This window comes from Argentina silus (genome assembly GCF_951799395.1).
Source record: "Argentina silus genome assembly, chromosome: 5".
Lineage (NCBI taxonomy): Eukaryota > Metazoa > Chordata > Actinopteri > Argentiniformes > Argentinidae > Argentina > Argentina silus.
Window position 1 is genome coordinate 10,830,733 of NC_139659.1, and position 20,213 is coordinate 10,850,945.

At 43.7% G+C, this 20,213-nt stretch overlaps 3 protein-coding genes across 5 annotated transcripts; all 3 read left to right on the plus strand.

Annotated features, from left to right (window-relative positions):
- The first annotated feature begins 1,730 nt into the window (after positions 1-1,730).
- Positions 1,731-11,267, plus strand: smarcad1b (SNF2 related chromatin remodeling ATPase with DExD box 1b). Of its 3 annotated transcripts, none has more exons than XM_083670556.1 (23): positions 1,731-2,321; positions 2,573-2,702; positions 3,025-3,148; positions 3,256-3,304; positions 3,595-3,686; positions 4,045-4,143; positions 4,364-4,442; positions 4,833-5,290; positions 5,389-5,585; positions 5,773-5,863; positions 6,067-6,166; positions 6,330-6,389; positions 6,658-6,733; positions 7,179-7,314; positions 7,614-7,745; positions 8,112-8,207; positions 8,444-8,561; positions 8,705-8,820; positions 9,107-9,295; positions 9,709-9,827; positions 10,276-10,458; positions 10,646-10,755; positions 10,863-11,267. In XM_083670556.1, exons 1-23 carry the CDS (start codon positions 2,258-2,260, stop codon positions 10,922-10,924), a joined length of 2,880 nt encoding a protein of 959 aa, XP_083526682.1. In that variant the 5' UTR covers positions 1,731-2,257; the 3' UTR covers positions 10,925-11,267. The 3 variants fall into 3 exon arrangements, 2 of the variants coding, with proteins under 2 accessions (XP_083526682.1, XP_083526683.1); XM_083670557.1 differs by having other exon boundaries at positions 3,028-3,148; XR_014554227.1 differs by lacking the exon at positions 10,863-11,267 and having other exon boundaries at positions 10,340-10,458; positions 10,646-10,751.
- Positions 11,268-11,505: 238 nt separating this feature from the next.
- ska1 (spindle and kinetochore associated complex subunit 1) lies at positions 11,506-14,365 on the plus strand. The gene is made up of 7 exons (XM_083670589.1): positions 11,506-11,621; positions 11,760-11,851; positions 12,070-12,194; positions 12,377-12,474; positions 12,601-12,726; positions 12,937-13,106; positions 13,888-14,365. The coding sequence occupies exons 2-7, from the start codon at positions 11,764-11,766 to the stop codon at positions 14,034-14,036; spliced, it is 756 nt and encodes a 251-aa protein (XP_083526715.1). The 5' UTR covers positions 11,506-11,621; positions 11,760-11,763; the 3' UTR covers positions 14,037-14,365.
- Positions 14,366-15,043: 678 nt separating this feature from the next.
- LOC310804696 (solute carrier family 2, facilitated glucose transporter member 11-like) lies at positions 15,044-19,530 on the plus strand (the record flags this gene model as incomplete). Its single annotated transcript, XM_083670014.1, has 11 exons — positions 15,044-15,181; positions 15,457-15,617; positions 15,788-15,912; positions 16,086-16,215; positions 16,430-16,578; positions 16,900-17,090; positions 17,407-17,517; positions 18,004-18,105; positions 18,272-18,347; positions 18,573-18,700; positions 19,024-19,530. 11 exons carry the CDS (start codon positions 15,044-15,046, stop codon positions 19,240-19,242), a joined length of 1,530 nt encoding a protein of 509 aa, XP_083526140.1. The 3' UTR covers positions 19,243-19,530.
- Between the last annotated feature and the right edge of the window lie 683 nt (positions 19,531-20,213).

Genomic DNA, 20,213 nt, shown 5'->3' on the forward strand with positions numbered 1-20,213 from the left:
TTGCAGCATTTGGATGGATATGTTTTAATTTTCGAATACATAATTTGCAAACATTTGCGATTACAGTATTTGCAATTCGTTTGGATAACATGGATTTATAGGCTGTTTGAACATAGTGCAAAATAATATGGCTCTTCATGGGAGATGGGTTATATAGTCTATGTTCCATCTGTACATCGAACAAAACAGCCTGACAAACAGTATTTAGAGCATTTAGAATATAGCTTCAACCTCATACTGTATCTCAGATGTAGACCTATGTTGTGATGAGCCGTTTTGTTCGATTCACAGAGATGCCTTTGCCTTTAATCTCTTTAAAGAAAAAATACTTTGATACCAAATACAACAGATGAAGTGAAATTTAACAGATGAAGTGATTTAAATTGGCAACACCACACTAACTGAGGTGATGAAAATCTAAACTTGAATAACTGATTGGTAGGCCTAGAGGATGTCAACAATGAACCAGTCCAATATTTGAAAAAGACTGGGGGGTTTTCCACTCCCCTTATATTTTCATCGACAACAGCTCAGTTTTAACGACAGATGACTAATGATGTTCATGTTTTGATGCCATGCACACATGATGTGGCATTCTCGATTTGCATTGTGAAGATCAGATTATATAAGATATGACTCTTATCTGGATCCAAGCATACATGTAAAATAAAATGCCTTCTCATCTTTAGCTTTACATGTTTAACAACATAACGATTTTACATTAACGATTTTACGCATTTACATTAAAGTCGTTTCATCAAATAGATAATGATAGTTTTCAAGGTGAGCTTATTCCAGATAATGGTTGAATAGAAGTGTTCTATGTTTTTATTTATAAAAAAAACCCATTGCATATTGTGCATTATTCTATCAATCGACAACCCACAGTGCGTTGCTGACTTGCCGATTGATTCACTGAAGAGGCTGATTTCATTCACAACTGGATCTGTTAGTGTTCATCAATGGTCACAGATCATGTGACTAGCACCCAGACTCAGGGGGGTGAGTCTAAGTGAGTCCAGTCCACGTTTCAAACCTCAGATTGATGTAGACGCTGGTGGCTGTTATTAATGGAGTGGAGGAGTTATGTCACCCGGAGGAAATATAGGCAACTGCTCGAAATTGAGCATCTGGGGAGCCATAAAGCAAAAGGCTGAACCCAATCATCCACATGTCTCGGTGCTGCAGCAGCAACCAATTTGGTTTTTAGCACTGCAATAGAGTAAGCTATGTAGGCTTCATTTCTATACTGTAGATGGTGCCTTTCTTCTAAATCATCCTTCGTCTTCTAAAATTGTAATTTTCTTAATCACTCTTGTCTGTCTGGCTATAGGATATAATGCAAAATTAATAAATAATTAATTCTCCTCAAAATATGCGGAGGGCTTCATCACCTCATCTTCATCATGTTACTACAAGCCTGTGGTCTTCTGTGGCTCAGTTGGTATAGCATGGCGCTAACAACGCTTAGGTTGTGGGTTTGATTCCTGCTGGGACCATATATACTGAAATGTATGCACTCACTGCAATGTAAGTCGCTTTGGATAAAAGCGTCAGCTAAATGGCATATACAAGCCTTGATGTGTATCAGGAGGGAACTGTCCAAGGTGCCGGTTCATTTTTCAATTACCGCCCCTTTAAATGATTTCTTTTGCACAAGATCGCAATGCGCACTCGCCTTTGATAGGCTAGAACACCTACCCTACGTCACCACGTGCGCTAGCTCTCTCGACCGGAAGCAAAGTTGCCGGGCTGTTGTTCTAATTATGGCAGATAAATGCACATTTACGTGATTATATGTAGCAAAGCGTTCTAGACATGTGTGTCTCTAGTCCGTTAAAAAGGAGGCTCGGTGTCGTCAACTTTGTGTCTGCGGGTCAGACGTTGAATTAGCAAGCAAATCGATTCATGTGCGCTGGCTATCTGTGCGCTAATGCTAGCTAAATCCCATTTAGAACATCACATCTGTAGCAAGCAAGCAAGCTAAGCTACCTATTGACTAAATCGGAGATAGTTGAGTTAGGTCTTGGCACAGAGAGTGTTGTGAACCTATAACGCTAACAACGTAGCAAACTTAGTTTGTGATGGTTCCTGCTGTAGATCTTCAGCTGTCTTCACTCACCTCGAGCTGGTGTGTGGCTCTCACGAAAGAGGAGATTAAATTCTTTAATGTAGACACGCTTTGTAGACAGCGTGCTTGCTAGCTGGCTGTTAACTTTTTACTTGGCTTGCATGGACTGAGGAAGCGTCAAAAACAATGAGGAATAGAAAAAGATTGATCAAACATAACGTGGACTCTGTCCCGGAGCAGCAAAAACATGGTAATCTAATGTCCCTTTGCACCTACCCGGAAATCTCTCGCTGTCTGCAATTTTGGAATTTAGTCACACTTATTCAAGGAGATGAATCCATTGATGGATTTAAAGTGTGTGCAACAGTGAATGCCAAAATTCATTAGATGTACTGTGTATACAGTTCGGATCTAAGACAACACCAATTCCCAATCAATGCAATTTTGTATGATAAGAACAAATAAAATGAATGCATCATGCAAATGATCTTTTGCTTGCAGACACTGTCGTTCCGGAGACACCTGAGCCCAAGCGGCCCCCAGGGCCTAGCTCAACGAGGGAGACTGTGGTACTGGACACTGACTCAGACTCAGATGTTGAGATTTCAGGATCCTCCATGATGTCAGAGAAGTGAGCTCTATTTATCTTCATAGTGCTTTCCAAAATGTAAAGGGTGCAAGTAACTGAACTAAATAAAGTATAAATCTGTCCTCACCACTATAGGTTGTACAATAGTTCCCAAGTCTCAACTGTCACATCCACAGTTCACATGGCAAAATCCTTCCTCTAATCTGCGCCGCAAACAGTGAACACACTGATTACATTGGAGCCAATACATTTTTACAAAAAAATAAGTCAGTTGATTAGTACTCAATTATAATGACGCAGTTTAATCCATGGAAAATAATCAGGGCGGGGGTGTCACAGCTGTTTAATGTATGCTCTCCTGCAGAAGAGAAGAAAGGAGTCCAAAAAAGCAGCCAGTGAGAGATGAAGTGATTGTGCTGTCAGATGAGGAGGAGGGAGAGGCAGGAATGTCAGCTGCACTACAGACAAATGGGGGGCCTTTGTTGAAGGTAGGTCTATATCGAACAAGCTGCCTGCCTGCTATAAATCACTAGGGTCACTAAGGAAAAACTCTGACACTAACAGTGGAAATCTTGCGCCATGCAATGTCTTGCAGGGGACCAAAACCATAAGTGAGCTACCCAAAAGGATACCCGATGGTGAAGGTAAGGATTCTTTAATCACCTCCTTTGAAACACTTTGCATGATGATATTTGCAATGGATTAAACTGTATGTGTATTATGTATTATTGTAAACTGTGTGTATGCAGGGCTCCCTTGTAAAAGAGACCTTGGTCTCAATGGGACTCCCTGCTAAAATAAAGGTTGAATATAATCCCAGAATGATGCAATCAATACAAATGAACCCAATTTAATCTGCTGTGTCATGCTTTATGGCCAGCTCTTAGACATTGATATGTGGCACTGGGAGATTAAACCCTATATTTTTCTTAAGCCCGTAAAAGGAGACTAGAGGTGTGTGAGAGCACTCAGGAGAGTGGGGCCTCTAACTCCAGTAAGAAGCCAGCCCTCCACCAAGATTCAGTGGTGAGTTCACCTGTCTTCACTCCTGTCCCTCGCTAGACTCTCTGACACCGCGATCCCTTATTGGTTTACACGAGACATGTGAGTCATCTGTGTTGAGCTGGTGATTTACTGAAGCAATTTGGCTTAAGTGCCTCGCTCAAGGGCACGACGTCAATGTGCCCCACCTGGGGTTTTCAACCTTCAGGTTAGCAGTTTATTTCCCTGACCAGGATGATGTACTGCCACCCAGTCAGTTCATTTCTTAGTTGTCATCTCTAATATAGAGAAAGGCATGCTTTCATAGGGAGGGGTTCACACTCTAATTGGCATGTCAGCCATGGGAATTCACACACAAGTGTGTGTTCTCTATCTTTATCAGACGGATGATTCTGAGGACGAGGGTCCAGAGCCCAGCTGGAAGAGCCAGGAGGACATGGTGAAGAGACTGCTGAAGAAGTTTCCTGGCCTGATCAAGGAGGTGTGACGTCTCCACTGGTTATACAATCCCACTGTGGTTAGAATGCCACAGTGTGTGTTCTATGTCATATTTCACCACCTCACCACAAAACATGTCTGGAATGTTAGCGGTTGTGCCTCAGTATGTCTGGAAGTCACGTGGGTTGCATGGTATAACTATACAAACACAAGGTAAAAGTTTTTTTTTGTCTTCAGCTATAGTTGTTTCTTCCTGCACACAGGAGCTTAGAGAGGTGCTTCTTCAGCATGATTGGCACTTTGAGGACACCTTAGAAGCACTGCGCATGTTTTCAGGACAGGGTGAGTTTTGTTTCAAGGTGGTGTGTGTGTGTGTGTGTGTGTGTGTGTGTGTGTGTGTGTGTGTGTGTGTGTGTGTGTGTGAGTGTGTGAGTGTGTGAGTGTGTGAGTGTGTGAGTGTGTGAGTGTGTGAGAGAGAGAGAGAGAGAGAGAGAGAGAGAGAGAGAGAGAGAGAGAGAGAGAGAGAGAGAGAGAGAGAGAGAGAGAGAGAGAGAGAGAGAGAGAGAGAGAGAGAGAGAGAGAGAGAGAGAGACCGTGACTGAATCAGTTTATGCACAACAACAAAAACGGCCACTATTTTTAAAGCGCTTAAGTCACTTGCTGTTGCAGACCAAAGATTCCTCAGAACAGCGTAGAGTATATCCTGCAGACTGACTCTGTTTCTTCTTTCAGAGGATGGGTCAAGTGAAGGAGACACCCAATCATCTCCTGCCCCCGACCCTTCTCCAGCAGCTAGTTCATCGCCCCAGCCTTCAGCACGACAAGCAGCCCCAGCAGACAACCCCTCCAGCGGGTCCCCATCACTACCTCACCAGCTGGCGAAAGGCACCAGAAATAGGATGACTAAAGGACTGGAGAGAAGGAACAGGCAGAGACGGAGGCCTCGAGAGTCAGGCACCAGCTCTGAGGACGAGGGCAGTGACTTTGAGAAGTCTGATAGGCCTGTGGAGCTGGACTCAGACAGCTCTGCTTCAGATCAGGAGGAGAGGACAATGACGACTGTGAAGGACCAGATCCTGAGGTTCTTCCAAGAGGCGTCGCTGGATGAACTGTCTCTCATCTCCGGCTGCTCTGTGAAGAAGGCCCAGAAGATTGTCGAGCTGCGGCCATTTAAGGAATGGCAGGATTTGGTCAGTCACATGATCTCCCCCAGCACACACACACACACACACACACACACACACTTCTGTGTGATTCTAAATTAATTTGTGTGTGCACATACTCCCAGATGGATGTTTTCCACAGCAGGAACGGCCTCTCCTTAGAACTGGTGCCGGGGTGCCGAGTGCTCCTGAAGGAACGGGAGGTGGTGTGTAGCCTCATGACCGAGTGTGACAGGATCTCCGACAAAATGATGAGGGACGTGACACACGTGGTGGAGAGGAGCGAAAGCTCCATGAAGCAGCCCTCGATCCTCAACAGCAAGTGGGTTTGGCTCATACGTGTACATCAGGTGTCGATACCATTCCTCATTCCATTCCATGCATTACAATGAGCATGTCCTACGATTTCTACCCCCACCAGCCTCCACTGGTGTACATAGGCATTCACATGACTGTATATAGTGTTGTATTTTTTATCAGTGAATGTACTGGGTTATTATGACCTCCAGGCTCCAGTTGAAGCCTTACCAGCTGGTTGGTCTGAATTGGTTGATTCTGCTGCACCAGAACAAGCTGAGTGGAATTCTTGCTGATGAAATGGTGAGTTTATCCTCTGAAGAACACCACTACTTGCAACTGACAAGTCCCCAGTAGTGCATCTCCACTCCTCACCTGACACTCAGTGCTGTATTCAGAGCAGTTCAGTGTTCAGAAGTTTATCTTTGTGTCGTGACTCTTCCCCAGTTTCTGAAGAGGTAGAGTATTTGTAATGCACCCCCTCCCCTCCTGTCTCTCACTGGCAGGGTTTGGGGAAGACCATCCAGGCCATCGCCTTCCTAGCCAGCCTGTACCAGGAGGGCAATGCAGGCCCTCATCTCCTCACTGTGCCCTCCTCCACACTGGGTGAGCCCTGATGGGAGTACAGTGGACCAAGGACACCCAATGATGCTACTCATAGATCTGACTAGATAAAAGAAGAGGGCACAAATGCACACTATTTAGACTTGTTATCGTTATTCTTGTTGTTGTTGTTATGTTATTAACTGACTTTGTTTCTCTGTGGCAGATAACTGGGTCCGGGAGCTGAATCTATGGTGTCCCAGCCTCAAAGTCATGGTGTACTATGGTGGGTGAGAAAGTCTCCTGATGGTGAATAATATGCCATTCTAGCATAGCTATCTTGGCTCCTGCTTTATCCTGGTTTCCTGGTTTATTAGATTTTTTCATAGACTGGAGCCCGTTGATTTAGAGATTACCTCTAAGTGACAGGATTACTCAGTGTAGATTCAGTGTAGATGGTCCTATTTGCATTATATGAAATCATGCCTTTTCCCATCCATATTACTCATGTCTGTATTGCCTGATTGAAGTGGGATGTGTGTGTGTATGTTTAGGGTCTCAACAGGAACGTAGGTACCTTCGCTATGACATTCTGGACAAACGGGTAAACTACAACGTCATCATCTCCACGTGAGTACAAAACCCAAGAATAACTCTTAACTCAGTTCTGGTGCTATTTCGGCTTAAGGCTCTAGCTTAGCGAGACCACTTTTAAAAGACTACACCGAACTGCACTTCAGTCCAGTAGTCTACAGATTAATATCCTACTGTGTCCACAACTGTGCGCCTTTGAGCAAGCCACTTAGCACTAAGTACCCCTGGAAATATCCAGCTGAATTAGTGGAGAACTGGTAAAAACCATGAGCCGTGTAAGTCACCCCAGCTGTGCGTCTGCTAACACTCCAATAATGATAATATATTCAGCGTTTGACTGAACCTGAAAAGGTTCTTGTAAACTGAACCTGTGAGTCATTTATTATTAATGGTAATCAAGCGTTGCCATGCCTCGCAGACTACTTCTGAGGACCTTGTGTATTTGGCATGGCTCCTTTAGTTGGTGTGTCTCTGCTGCCAGGTACACCCTGACCATCGGCAACGACAGCGACCGCAGTCTCTTCCGCAAGCTCAAGCTGGAGTACGCCGTGTTTGACGAGGGACACATGCTGAAGAACATGAACTCACTGCGCTACCGCCACCTCATGGCCATCAATGTCAGTGCAGGGGGGCAACCGGGGGTCTCTTTTCCTCTCCACTTTGATTGGCTGGCTACCTTTGTTGATAACGGGCACTATTGATTAGGACCAACAATGATTTTTAGATAAGTATCTACTCACCTTGTACCTAGTCCTGCCCGAACAATTAATTTCCCTCTCCTGTGTGAACCTCTCTATGTCTCCACACATACACAAACAAACCCACACATTCACCAATCCTCCCTCCTTAAAAAGTGTATTATGACACCCTGTGTGCACTACACAGATCTTTAATCTTCTATTTGATTTGTTCTCAGGCAAAGCATCGTCTGCTCCTGACGGGGACCCCACTGCAGAACAACCTCCTGGAGCTGATGTCTCTGCTCAACTTCATCATGCCCAACATGTTCTCCAGCAGCACCTCGCAGATCTCCAAGATGTTCTCCATGGTAAGGCTAGAACAGAACATTATAGCTTCAATCAAAAGCATTTTGACCGAATGTACTGTACTGTATGTTCACATGTGCTGATACAAGCCCAAATTATATAGAGCTTAACTCACCGACTGCCAAAGAATTATGGAACACTCACCACCTAGAGTGCCAAGTGATTTATGTGATATTTACCCAGCAGCAGTACTTTGACAGGCTACAAAATGAAGCATCGTAATTTATGCTTTTTTGGTGAATAAAGTCACCCTTGGCACTCTAGAATGTTGATAATTTGGGCGACTTTATTCACCCTCGGTACTGAAAGAGTTGAAATAGACTGTGACGGACCTCCTCTCTGACGACAACAACTTTATTTCCCATCAGAAATCTTCGGAGGAGCAGAGCACCTTTGAGTTGGAGAGGATCGCTCATGCCAAACTCATCATGAAACCTTTCATCCTCAGACGCATCAAGACTGAGGTATGGAGCAGCTTGGTGTAAACTCATTACACCTGATATGGTTACTTGGCGTAGTGCAGAGACAGTGACACAAAAACTGTACTTTACTTCATACTCAATAGACGTGTATTTATCATTTTGAAGGAAATGCTCTGTGGTCTGTACACTATTTCTATGTTTTGAGCTTTAGAATGCTGTATTGTTGGTGTGGATTTCTGGAAAGAAGTGACTGTATCTGACCCTCATGTCCCTCTCAGGTGCTGAATCAGCTCCCAGCCAAAGAGGAGAATGTGGAGTATTGTGCCATGAGTGAGAAGCAGCAGCAGCTCTACAATGCCTTGCTTCAGAAAATGAAGGGATCCACCAGCGGAGAGAGTATGTCAGGGCTTTTGGGTTAAAGCAACACAAGTTGAATTTTGAAGCGAAGCAAATACAGATTTTGTGACATGAAAATGGGAGATTCTTTGATGAACTGATTTACTGAATCCATATCTAATTTGCCCGTTTGCTCTCCTCAGAGCGGGAACTGACCAATGTGATGATGCAACTGAGGAAGATGGCCAATCACCCTCTGCTTCACCGGCAATACTACACCAGCACCAAACTGGTGGCTATGAGTCGACTCATGCTCAAGGTCTGACCTGGACCCTGCTGAAGTAATACTCGTCTTGCAAGCATATGAAAATGTTAGGGTTTGTTACTACAACTGTTAAGGACAGCTCAGCTCCCTCTGGTACCACTATGACAGGTATCACTATAGTTACTGCTGGTGTCTTGGTGCTTTCTCTGCTATTACAACATCAACTGCTGTTGATGGCACTGCTGAAAGCAGAAGGCACTGCAAAGCATATTTTATTACAGTAGTTAGCTGGCAAACCCCTGATTCTTCAGACTCAGTTTGGCCTTTGACCTCCCCCCAGGAGCCGACCCACCGTGACGCAGACCCGATGCTGATCCAGGAGGACATGGAGGTCATGTCGGACTTTGAGCTGCACCGGCTCTGTCTGCAGCATCTCTCCATAACGGACTATCAGCTGACCACAGACCTGCTGCTGGACTCAGGAAAACTCACCCTGCTCACCCAGCTACTGGCCTCTCTCAAAAATAAGGCAAGAGAATTGAAGAGGCTCTTGAGTACACACACACACACACACACACACACACACACACATACACGAACGCATAGCAGAGGACACTATTCCTCTTTGTCATCCAACCTATACCCCTATAATTTCCTTCTCCCCCCTAGGGTTCATAAAACTAGTCACCCTTTCACTCCTTGTCCCTCCATCTTTGTCTGATGCTGCGTCTTTCCCTGCTCTCATTTACAATCAATCTCTAGAATCTCTTTCTGTCACTTTTCCCCTCCCCTAATGCAGTCAACCACATCTCTATATTTCTCTCTCTCTCTCTCTCTCTCTCTCTCTCTCTCTACCTCTCCCTCTCTCCCTCCCCCATACCTTCTGGATCCCCTATGTCCTCTACTAAAGTCACCATGTCCCTGTCCTTCTCTCTCTCTTAGGGGGATAGGGTGGTCCTCTTCAGCCAGTTCACCAGGATGCTGGACATTTTGGAGGTGTTCCTGAGACACCATAGTCATCGCTACATACGATTGGATGGCTCTACACCAATGTCTGACAGGTTGGCTTTTGTCTTTTAAAGCAGTGTGTACTCGGTACTCTGTTCAGACCCTTGCAGGGCATTTAGGACAATCCAGTGGCAGAGACTATTTCAACTGGATTTACCGTTCTGTTCCATGAGTGTCTGTAAGAGGAGATGGATCCAAACAAGTACAGCCATCAACTCAGTCATATTTCATTGAGCTGTTAATTCAAGACCTAATAGGATCTGACAGGTCCTTGTCATTTACGAATGGACTAATAGCTTGCACTGAAAGCTGCCATAGTCTGGATTTTTCAAGGACTCACTCAGTATGCTTGTGTAATGCAAAATGGAACAGTTCATCACACATTGAAGTCTGGTTCTGTATTAGTTTGATTTATGAACAGAAATATCCAAAAGTGACAATGTGAATCCTGACAGACACTAATGGATCGATCACCTTTCAACTTGTTCGTTCTCTTTGTAGAATTGTACTTATTGACCAGTTCAACACAGACCTGGACATCTTTGTGTTCTTGCTGTCTACAAAGGCAGGAGGCCTGGGCATTAACCTGACCTCAGCAAACGTGGTCATCCTGCATGACATTGACAGCAACCCCTACAATGACAAGCAGGCGGAGGACCGCTGTCACCGGGTCGGACAGACCAGGTCAGTGGAGGGGGGACGACGACAATGGATGACAGAGAGAGAAGATGCGTGTACACTAGTACCTTGGGGATGATATCTGGGCTTATTTTTTGGCTTGTTGTGTGCTCTCACTGTGTGTGGTGTGTGTGCGTGGACTCACTGTATATGGCCTTTCCCTAAATTCTGCTATCCCCACCCCATGTTTTAGGACGGTGAAGGTAGTCAAGCTGATCAGTAAGGACTCCATCGAGGACAGCATGCTCCTCATTGGTCAGAAGAAACTCAAACTGGAGCAAGACATGACTACCCCTCAGGAGGGTAAGCTATTTTCTCCTACTTCTACCTCACATACTCACATGATGAATCTTTGACAAGCTGCAAGTTTCATTTGACAATTTAAAACGAGGTGTATTTCCTTTTGTCAGGAGATGAGGACTCGATACCAGATGACATGGCCTCTTTGCTGAAAGTGTCACTGGGGCTATGAGATCTCCCTCCATCATCGGGACACCACACGCAACAGGAGTTTGAGGTGTCCTCATCATTTGCACAATGAACACGTATTGATGTAGTAGCTAGGGACGCCATCTTTTCTGTCTGGAATCACATGTGTTCCCCCTCAGCCTCCATATAGTGCCAGACTGTCAAGGTTACCAGAGATGGTGTTCATTCATATACTGTTAACCTGAATTTGTACTGTAAAAAGCCTGATTTCTGAAATGTACATTTTGTGTGTAGCCAATGTAAGAATACTTTCTTAATTGCCTTGTTTTTTTCTTTTTTTTTCTTTAATTGTCACAACAATTTTTCAAATAAAATAGTCTCTCATATTTGAAATTGACACATTTGTGTGGCATGGGTTTTTAATTTATTCTTTCAATTGAATTTGTGCATAAACGTCTTATTGCACAGATGGTGCTGTGACTGAAATGAGCAAACAACAGACTGGGGCCTCTACGGTCTGGCTACGCTGCGCAACTGCATTGTAGCAATGATGTGTCTGAACAGAGCCAAAGATTCGAATCGTGCGCGCGCGGAGAGTTGAAGGAAAAGAAACATTCACACACACACACACACACACAGCTGTTTTCATCTAGCTCTAAGTCTAGCTAGGAAGATACTGTAAGTGAAGTCCATATGATGTGCATATGAACTCGACTCCACCAAGTAACTAATAACGTTGTGTAAGTTACAGGCCATTTTAAAACGTGAACATTTGTCTTTGCATTTCGGGCGAGCCTTACCAGAATCAATTAGAAGTAGCTAGCTACGTTGCTAACGTAGGCTAACGTCTAAACATGTCCACTTGTCTACTCTTTCAGAAATATGAGTCATTGTGAGCTTGAGGATATTACTCGGCACATAAACGACAGGATTTCAGCCATAAGACGGGTATTGGAGCTGCGGACAATTGGTAATGTCATTGCTAATGATGAAGTACTTGATGGAGTGGGGACTCTGAAGTTCACTAGTGTGTTGACGTTTAGTGTGTCAGTGTGAGTGGCTCCTTCAGGCTTCACTGTGCTGCAGAGTGTGAGATTGAACCTCAGTGAGCCTCAAGCCCCCCCTCAAAATGACATGAATGCATTCTTATAAAGATGTAATGAATCATTTCTCTCCTTTATTGTTCAGTGAAAGATGAAGACAAACATCTCATTCTTAGGAAAATTGGTAAAGATGTCCACGCAATAGATGGACTGCTTGACCAGTTTGAGAAATGTGTTGGCCGCCAAAGGGATCAACTGAAATATTTAAAGGTATTGCATGCGTCCCATTTAGATCGTTGGTGGATCTTTTTCACTTGATTGAAGTGAAAAGGTCATCAGATGCACTCATTTGCAATTGCACTTATGTTTATGTGAATTTTGATTTGCTGGAAAGTTCTCCCCATAATACCCTTGTGGATAACTGTGACAATTGCCATTTATTTGTGCCACAGGAACTTGAGGAGTTCTTCCAGGAGGATGTTCAGGATGGGCAACACCTCAGGGATAACATGCCCACACACATGCCTAGGAAGGGACAGCCAGCATTGATGTATGGATTCAGTATTAGGAGTCTGTGTCTGTGCCATGTTGGGAGTTGTCATAGATGGGTGAACCCAATGAGTAGACTGTCTGACATGTTGATTGTTAATTTATTATGTTATATTTTGCCTCCCAGTGGAAGTGGCACTGCCTTGATTCAGAATTCAGAGATACAACCAGCCCAGCACCCCAAGAAGGCCCAGAAGAACCAGATCAGAGAAATGGAATTCATCACCATGCCAGAGTTTGAGACCATCCCTCAGTGAGTACCACTCAGCAGCACTCAAACCATATACTGTATAACAGACTGAGTTTTGTTCTTTTGGGAAAAAGTGAATGTGTTTACAGCATTTACTTTAGAGACAGTTTTGATGGCTTGTGTGTTGTAAGATATCCCCTTTCTCTCTCTCTCTTTCCACACACACACACACACACACACACACACACACTCACACACTCACACTCCTCTCAGGTACATGAAAGGCCGTACAACATATGACCAGCTCAACGCTGTTGTGAAAAACCTAAACCAAGCCATAATGGGAAAGTACAAGATCCTGCACCAGCCAGTGAAGAACCTGAATAACGCCACTCGCAAACTTCATCAGCGCTTTAAGGACGAGGAGACCAAGGATACAAAAGGTATCTTTTTGTGACTACTCTACTGAAGTACCACTCTTGATAATGTAGGCTCCTTGGCTTGTGTATGACACACAGCAGGGTTGATCGTTTATATTGATGCAGTAGTATCGGTTGAATCATTCAGTAAATACTGTGTAGATTGTGGAAGTTGTGGAATAGGAGAACTGACTATAAACCAAAGTTCTTAAAGGTAGACTCTGGGATATGACGCCACTCCTGTGAAAACAGAGCAACTTTCAGAGCAACAATCAAATGCAGTATATTGTAGTGAACGAACACGTTCACTGTTGTTTCACTGCCCTTCACTTTCACTTTCTTTCTTTCCATGTCCCTCGGTTTCTTCTTTTTTGGTTCCACTTCCCCCCCGAAAACTAGCCTAAAGGAAAGCGTGGCCTAACCCTAACCAAAGATATTTGAATTCTATCAGAGACGAGCTCACGACTGCACAACAAAACCTTTGATGCATGGGCTCTGTCGCAACACACTCTGTTCTCTAGTCTGTTGCATCTCCGTCTTTGAAAGTCTCTGGTAGCGTCGCCCCGCTCGTTTTTGATGTCACATCCCAGAGTCCCTTTAAATATGTTACATGATTGAGGCTGGTGTCCACGCAGGCTGGCTGGCTTCTAGTGTCTCAGCACTACTCATTTCCTCCCAGAAAGTGCCTCTAATCCAGACAGTGTTGTTTTAAAAGCACTTTGTCGATGATACACTGATCACAACCTGCATACCAATACAAGCAAACTCATCACCCAATGTCGCTTGTCTTTGGTTTCCCCTACAGGTCAGTTTTTTGTGGTAGAGGCGGACATTGTGGAGTTCACCCAGACGAAGGTGGACAAGCGTTTCCAGGGGATCCTGAACATGCTGCGTCACTGCCAGCGGCTGCGTGAGCTGAGGGGGGGACGTATCACACGTTACATCCTACTGTAAAGGGGCAACATGGGGTAACATGGGGCAAATTGTCACAACTTGATGACCCTGGGTTGTCTTTGCTAGCATGATCAGCAACAACAACAGGACAGCAGGCAAATTGATGGAGGGAGAGGGTTCGCAGAAAGATCTCCTTCTATGGACAGTGGTCGTGGTGTACAAGAACAGCACTTTCACCTGTATACAATTATTTCTGTGGGATTTGTTGGGGGGAAAGCATTTGAACACAGTATGTCATGTAACATGGCTTTTAATTCAGATGTTACTGAATTAGACAATTGAATAATTCAGGTGATGATCAAGTTGACTGTCAGTAACCTATGTATTGTATGTGGGAATAAAGACTAATTTTTTTTAATAAAGGTTGATTGACTGATTATCATATACTATGTCATGGTGTTGCAACAACTTCTGAGTTTTTGGAATCCTTTTCTTGTGCATCAGGCAGCAGAGCAAGTTCATGCTCCGGGTGGAACGGAGTGTTCTGAACAACAAGAGTTTTCCATCAGCTTTTGTAGTATTCTACCACTTTGATCTATCATCCAGTCTGAAGCAGTGTACGAATCATTAACATCTCCATGCCATGTCACACTCAGCTTGATCACTCACCATCACTTGGTGTGATGGAAACATGTTCCAAATGATTGGCCTGATTTGCCTGTTTCCAGACAGTCTAATATGAGTCTTATCTTGTAGAGTTAATGTAAAGCCAAATAGGTGCTGTAAAATATTATCTGCAATCTTGTCATTTTGAGATAGCTGTGAAAGTTAATATTTCAATTTCACAATTGCCAGTTATACATTTACATTCCAGTTTAGTCAGTTTTGTCCTCATTCTAGACATAACAGCAGCAAAAATCGAGCCATGTCCCATGCCATAGCGATTCTGGTAAGTGGATGTATTTAAGTGATTATACTATATTTTAAAATTCTAAATTCTCTGATTTACATTTTTTGACAGATAAATGACTGCAAACAAATTACCAGTGGGACATTCTTGTTTAAAAATGTTATTACTCAAATCATGCTCCCTCTTTTCTATGCAGTTAGAGAGCCCTGTTCTTATTGCAGCCATTTTTATCACTGGGATCGGTGGGACATTCCAGTATGGCTTCCAAATATCTGTCTTGACTTCACCTTCCTCTGTGAGTTGATCCACTTCAAAAGTATTGATGTGGAAAAAAGCAGACCACCATTTGAATGCCAAGAGATTGATGTTGCCCTGCAAAACAAGTCTACATCATTGTGTCAGCTGCTAATGATTCAGGGCTATTTGATTAATCACTACATAGTAAAACAAATCAATCTCCAGTTGGTTAAAAAAAAAAATGTGGGAAGTGAGAGAAGGACTGAAATTGGTAAATTATTGACTGACACACTTTCACTGCTGTGCATGAGGTCATACTCCTGGTGTTTGTAGTTCATTAAGGAGCTGGTGAATACCACATGTGTGCAGCGGTATAGCCTCCCCCTGGAGGAGCGGCAGATCACTCTCATCTGGTCCTTCATAGTCTCTATCTTCTGCATCGGGGGTCTTCTGGGGTCCTTGTGTGCCGGACCACTCACCTCCACATACGGGAGGTAAGGACCAGCATGTCATAGTGGGAAGCATTGCATTGTAGTAGCCTTTGGGTGGGCAAAGGGAGGCCAATTCTGGCCAAGGCTTTTGTACTCTCATTTGAAAGTATGTTGTATGTAAGTAGCACGTTGATATTCTGTCACCACACCACTCTACTGTCTGTCCCTCTCAGAAAGAGATGTCTGCTTTTGAACAACGTTGTGTCTATCACCGGAGCTGTGATGATGCTGCTGAGCAAAATGGCCACGTCTTTTGAGATGATCATGGTTGGACGTTTCCTCTATGGCATCAATGCAGGTGAGCTCAAGACAGTATGGTCTGTCACTCTGGGTATGACACAACAGAAAACAATCTATTCCGATGAATCATAATACTTGAATTGAGTATGCCACTCTAGAGGCATATTCCTATGAAACTGTGTCTGTGATACACAGTGTGTGTCCCCCCCACCCACCCTTTGTGTTGTGTAGGGGTCAGCCTCAGTGTTCACACCATGTACCTGGTGGAATGTGCCCCCAAGAGGCTGCGAGGGATGGTGGGCGTGTCTGTTGCCACTTTTGTTTCCATGGGGAAGTTTTCTGGTCAGCTTCTTGGGCTCAGGTGAGGTACCTGGGTCAGGTGTCAGCAGAGATGGTTTTACACTACGGACAGTCAAACCTTTTAAATATTTATTTTTTTACACTGAAATGCAAGTGTTGTCTGTGGGCCCATGTCTGCTTTTGTTGTGGGTTGTATTTATTGGAGGTGGCCCTCTTTTTAACCTGTTTAACACACTAAACAGGTAAGGACACAGCGTATGTCATTGTCCTTACAGTGAGTTGTTGGGGACAGAGGAGAGGTGGCACTGGTTGTTGGGCTTCAGTGGTGCGACTGCCCTGCTCCAGCTCCTCACCCTGCCCTTCCTCCCTGAGTCGCCCCGTTACCTGCTGCTGGATCGTGGTGACCGCCAGGGCTGTGAGAAAGGTACGCTCTAGGGTGTAGCTGCAGTAGACAATTTACAGATAATAGGGTTTGCGTAAAGAAAGCTACCTTACCGAGGATGTATTGTTGTGTAATGTATTAGAAGAGGTCAGCGACCTCAATACCAGTGTCACTATCGCTTGTAGATGACCTATGCTCCTCACAGAGTAAATATCATATATCACCATCATTGTACTGAAAAATGTATGCACTGCAATGTAAGTCGCTTTGGATAAAAGTGTCAGCTAAATGGCATATATTATTACTATAATACCTGTCTTTCTTGTCTATCCTTCATGTCTTTTGTTTCCCCTCCCCCTGTAGCCATCTGCAGGCTGTGGGGGGGCAGCAGAGACCACAGTGCAGAGGTGGAGGAGATGCTGGTGGAGCATGCTGCCCAGAAGGGGGTCCGCAGCCACACAGTGATGGAGCTGATCCTGGACCGGGCCATGCGCTGGCAGCTCTTCACTGTTCTCGTCACCTTCACAACGCTCCAGCTCTGTGGCATCAACGCTGTGAGTGACGCTCGCTCACATGACCCCTATAAGTCTGATGTGCTGACAGTTGGAATTTTGAATTTTTGAATTTTTTTCAACAGATGGAATTTTTTATGATTGACCTTGTATGATATACACTGAACAAGCCTACAACAGCATGGTTTTGTGTCACTTTCTGTACTCTCTTCATTGTATATGTAATTGTCTGGAGTTTGATTATTTTTGTTAATTTGTTAATCAGTTTTAATTGATGAGGTCTGATGCGAACCACAACCCTCTTTTACCTAGTTCACTGCATCTCTGTGTAAAGAGACTTTGTTTGTCTGCCCTACAGGTTTACCTTTATTCATTTGAAGTGTTTCGTGAGGCAGGGATCCCCGTCCACCAGCTGCGTCAGGTTGCCTTGGGAACGGGTCTATGTGAGATCTGTACCTCTGTGGCGTGTGTGAGTCCTCCTGTATTTCACCACAGCTCTCTGTATAACCCATTATACTGGAGGTCATATGTTCCGGTGCAACAGAGGGGCATTATGAACAACTTCTCAGTGTAATATCCACATAATACTAAGGCTGTCTAGAGATTAATGCATTAAAGGCCACTGTGCAGGCGTCTGTCTTTTGATGTGTCTCCCTGGGGCATTTTATAGGTCTTTGGTTAAGAGGAGGGGCTTGTCGACAGGATTCTAACTATGCTCAGGCTGTCGTCACAATGAAAAGCTTACCTGTGTCTGTTGAGAGTCTGAAAATCCACAGGGCTCAGGATCCCCACCTTTACATGTGTTTAGTCATCATGACACTGCCTGTCATTATGCACTAATAGTGCCCCCCTGTGGCTTGTTAATTGTGTGCACCTGGTGCAGTTGACGGTGAACAGTCTTAACTGTGAAACTCTTCTACCTTCAATGTTGCCCTTCTTCTTTTTCGCGTCATAGGTCATGGTAATCGAGAGCACAGGGAAGAGGCTGCTCCTCTTCAGGGGTTATATATGCATGGCAGCCACTCTGGGTCTCCTGACACTTACTCTCTACTTGCAGGTAAGCCACACCACACCCTATTGCAACACACAGTCGGTTATTGGGTTCATAGTTTGTTAATAACACACGCTTGGAATGCTCTGCAACTTTATAGTTTCATTATGATTCTGGTTTACAGAATCAATAGCTCATAAAAAAACCCACACCCTGTTGTGTTCTTCCTCAGAAACATGTCTCCTGGATGCCGTACTGCAGTATGGTTCTCATCTTTATCTTCATCTTCATCTTCTCCAGTGGACCAGGTGGGTCTTGTCCCTTTGAATGAGAACTACTCAGCCAACCTTCAGTGTGATCAATTACTATTAAACGTTCTTGACAAACCTCACAAGTGATCATTGATTTCATATGTAATGCAATGCAGTGGTCCCATTATCTCTTGAAATTAATCACACCATCTGGACATGTTTGTTCATATATGTACTGTAACTTTACATGTTCTAATCCCTCCCATGTATTTGGCCCCCTAGCTGGAGTGACAGCTCCTCTGCCAGGTGAAATCTTCACTCAACCCTACAAATCAGCAGGGTTCACCATTGCCTGCACCCTCAACTGGATAGGCCTGTTTCTCCTGGGGATGCTCTTCCCTCTCATAGTGGTGAGCAGATCCACCTGTAATGCTACACATGTTGCACCTGTACTCACTTCTACTGAGATATATACTGTTTGTTCAAATCAATCAGACCAACATGTTCTGCATCCTGGAAAAAGCTATAAAAAAATACATTAATTCATTTGCATAGAATCCTGAAATTATAGACGATGCTTTGAATGAGTTTGATTCATGACTGAGTCATAAATGTAGGTTTTACAAATCTTTTTTATTTGGATTGTAATGGCACCACACACACACACACACACACACACACACACACACACACACACACACACACTCAAAGAAAATGTGTCTTTTCATTGCAGGAACATTTAGACTACTTGTGTTTCCTCATCTTCTTAAGCTTCTGTTTCCTCTCCGGAGTCTTTGTGTGGTATAACGTTCCAGAGACCAAGAACCGGACAGTCCTGGAGATCACTGCTGAGTTTAAGAGGATGCACCCCAAACATGAACTCTCAGGAGAGGGTAAACCCAGGCAGCTAGAATCCAGTGAAATACAGATATGCAGGACCACTATACTCTGAAAGCTGATATTGCCTTTTTGCTTCTTCATATTGAAATGTAAATATAGCATAAACATAAGTATTGGTTGGTTTGAAAACGAGTACGAAGCAAAATCATTATTGCTGATGTATTTGGGACCGGCTACAGTGATCCAAATAATGAACTGCCTGTGGCCTCAGCAGTTTGCCATTATAAAAATTACTTGCTTATTGTTATAGTGTGCTTTTCCTGTTTAAAGATTGATTACAACCTAACTGTGTGCATTACATTGACATTGTAAAAACTCCTCTGCAATTAAGATTTGCTCAACACCCAAGCCATTTCCTGTTTGCAGTCGCTTTAATGGTAAATCATTAGTTTTTTACTTTGAAATATTAAAACATGGATCGTGAGTACAGGCTGAGGACATTGTTGAGCCTCTAGGCCCAATGTAAATGTGATTCGTTTGTTTAGTATTTGTCACCAAGCCCAGGTGTCTGACGTTATCCACAAGGTGAACAAACAGAAGGGAGGGTACACCCTGTCATAAAATCAGTACACATAAACAGGACCTATTTCTGCCACATATATTAAAGATTTTTATATCTCATTTCACTTGGCAGTTTTATTGACCTGGACTCATTCCATTAATAACTGCTTCATGCACCCAGAGCCAGGCTCCACGCCTTTGGAACTCTCTTCCTGACAATCTGAGGGCTGTTCAGACCATTATGGCTTTTAAAGCACTATTAGGGCTTTTGACCTAACCGTCCTCCTAGATCTTGATTGCTGCTTTTATGATATGGTTATATATATATATATATATTTGAGGTTGTACTTGTATAATGAAAAGCGCGTTATAAATGTAATACATTATTATTGTTATTATTATTATTATTATTATTACTATTATTGTTATTATTGTTATCAGAATTATGAGGCAACTCCAGTATGTTTACTGTAATCCTATTGTATTGTGGAAAGACATGATATTAAAAACGGTTGTCTTCAA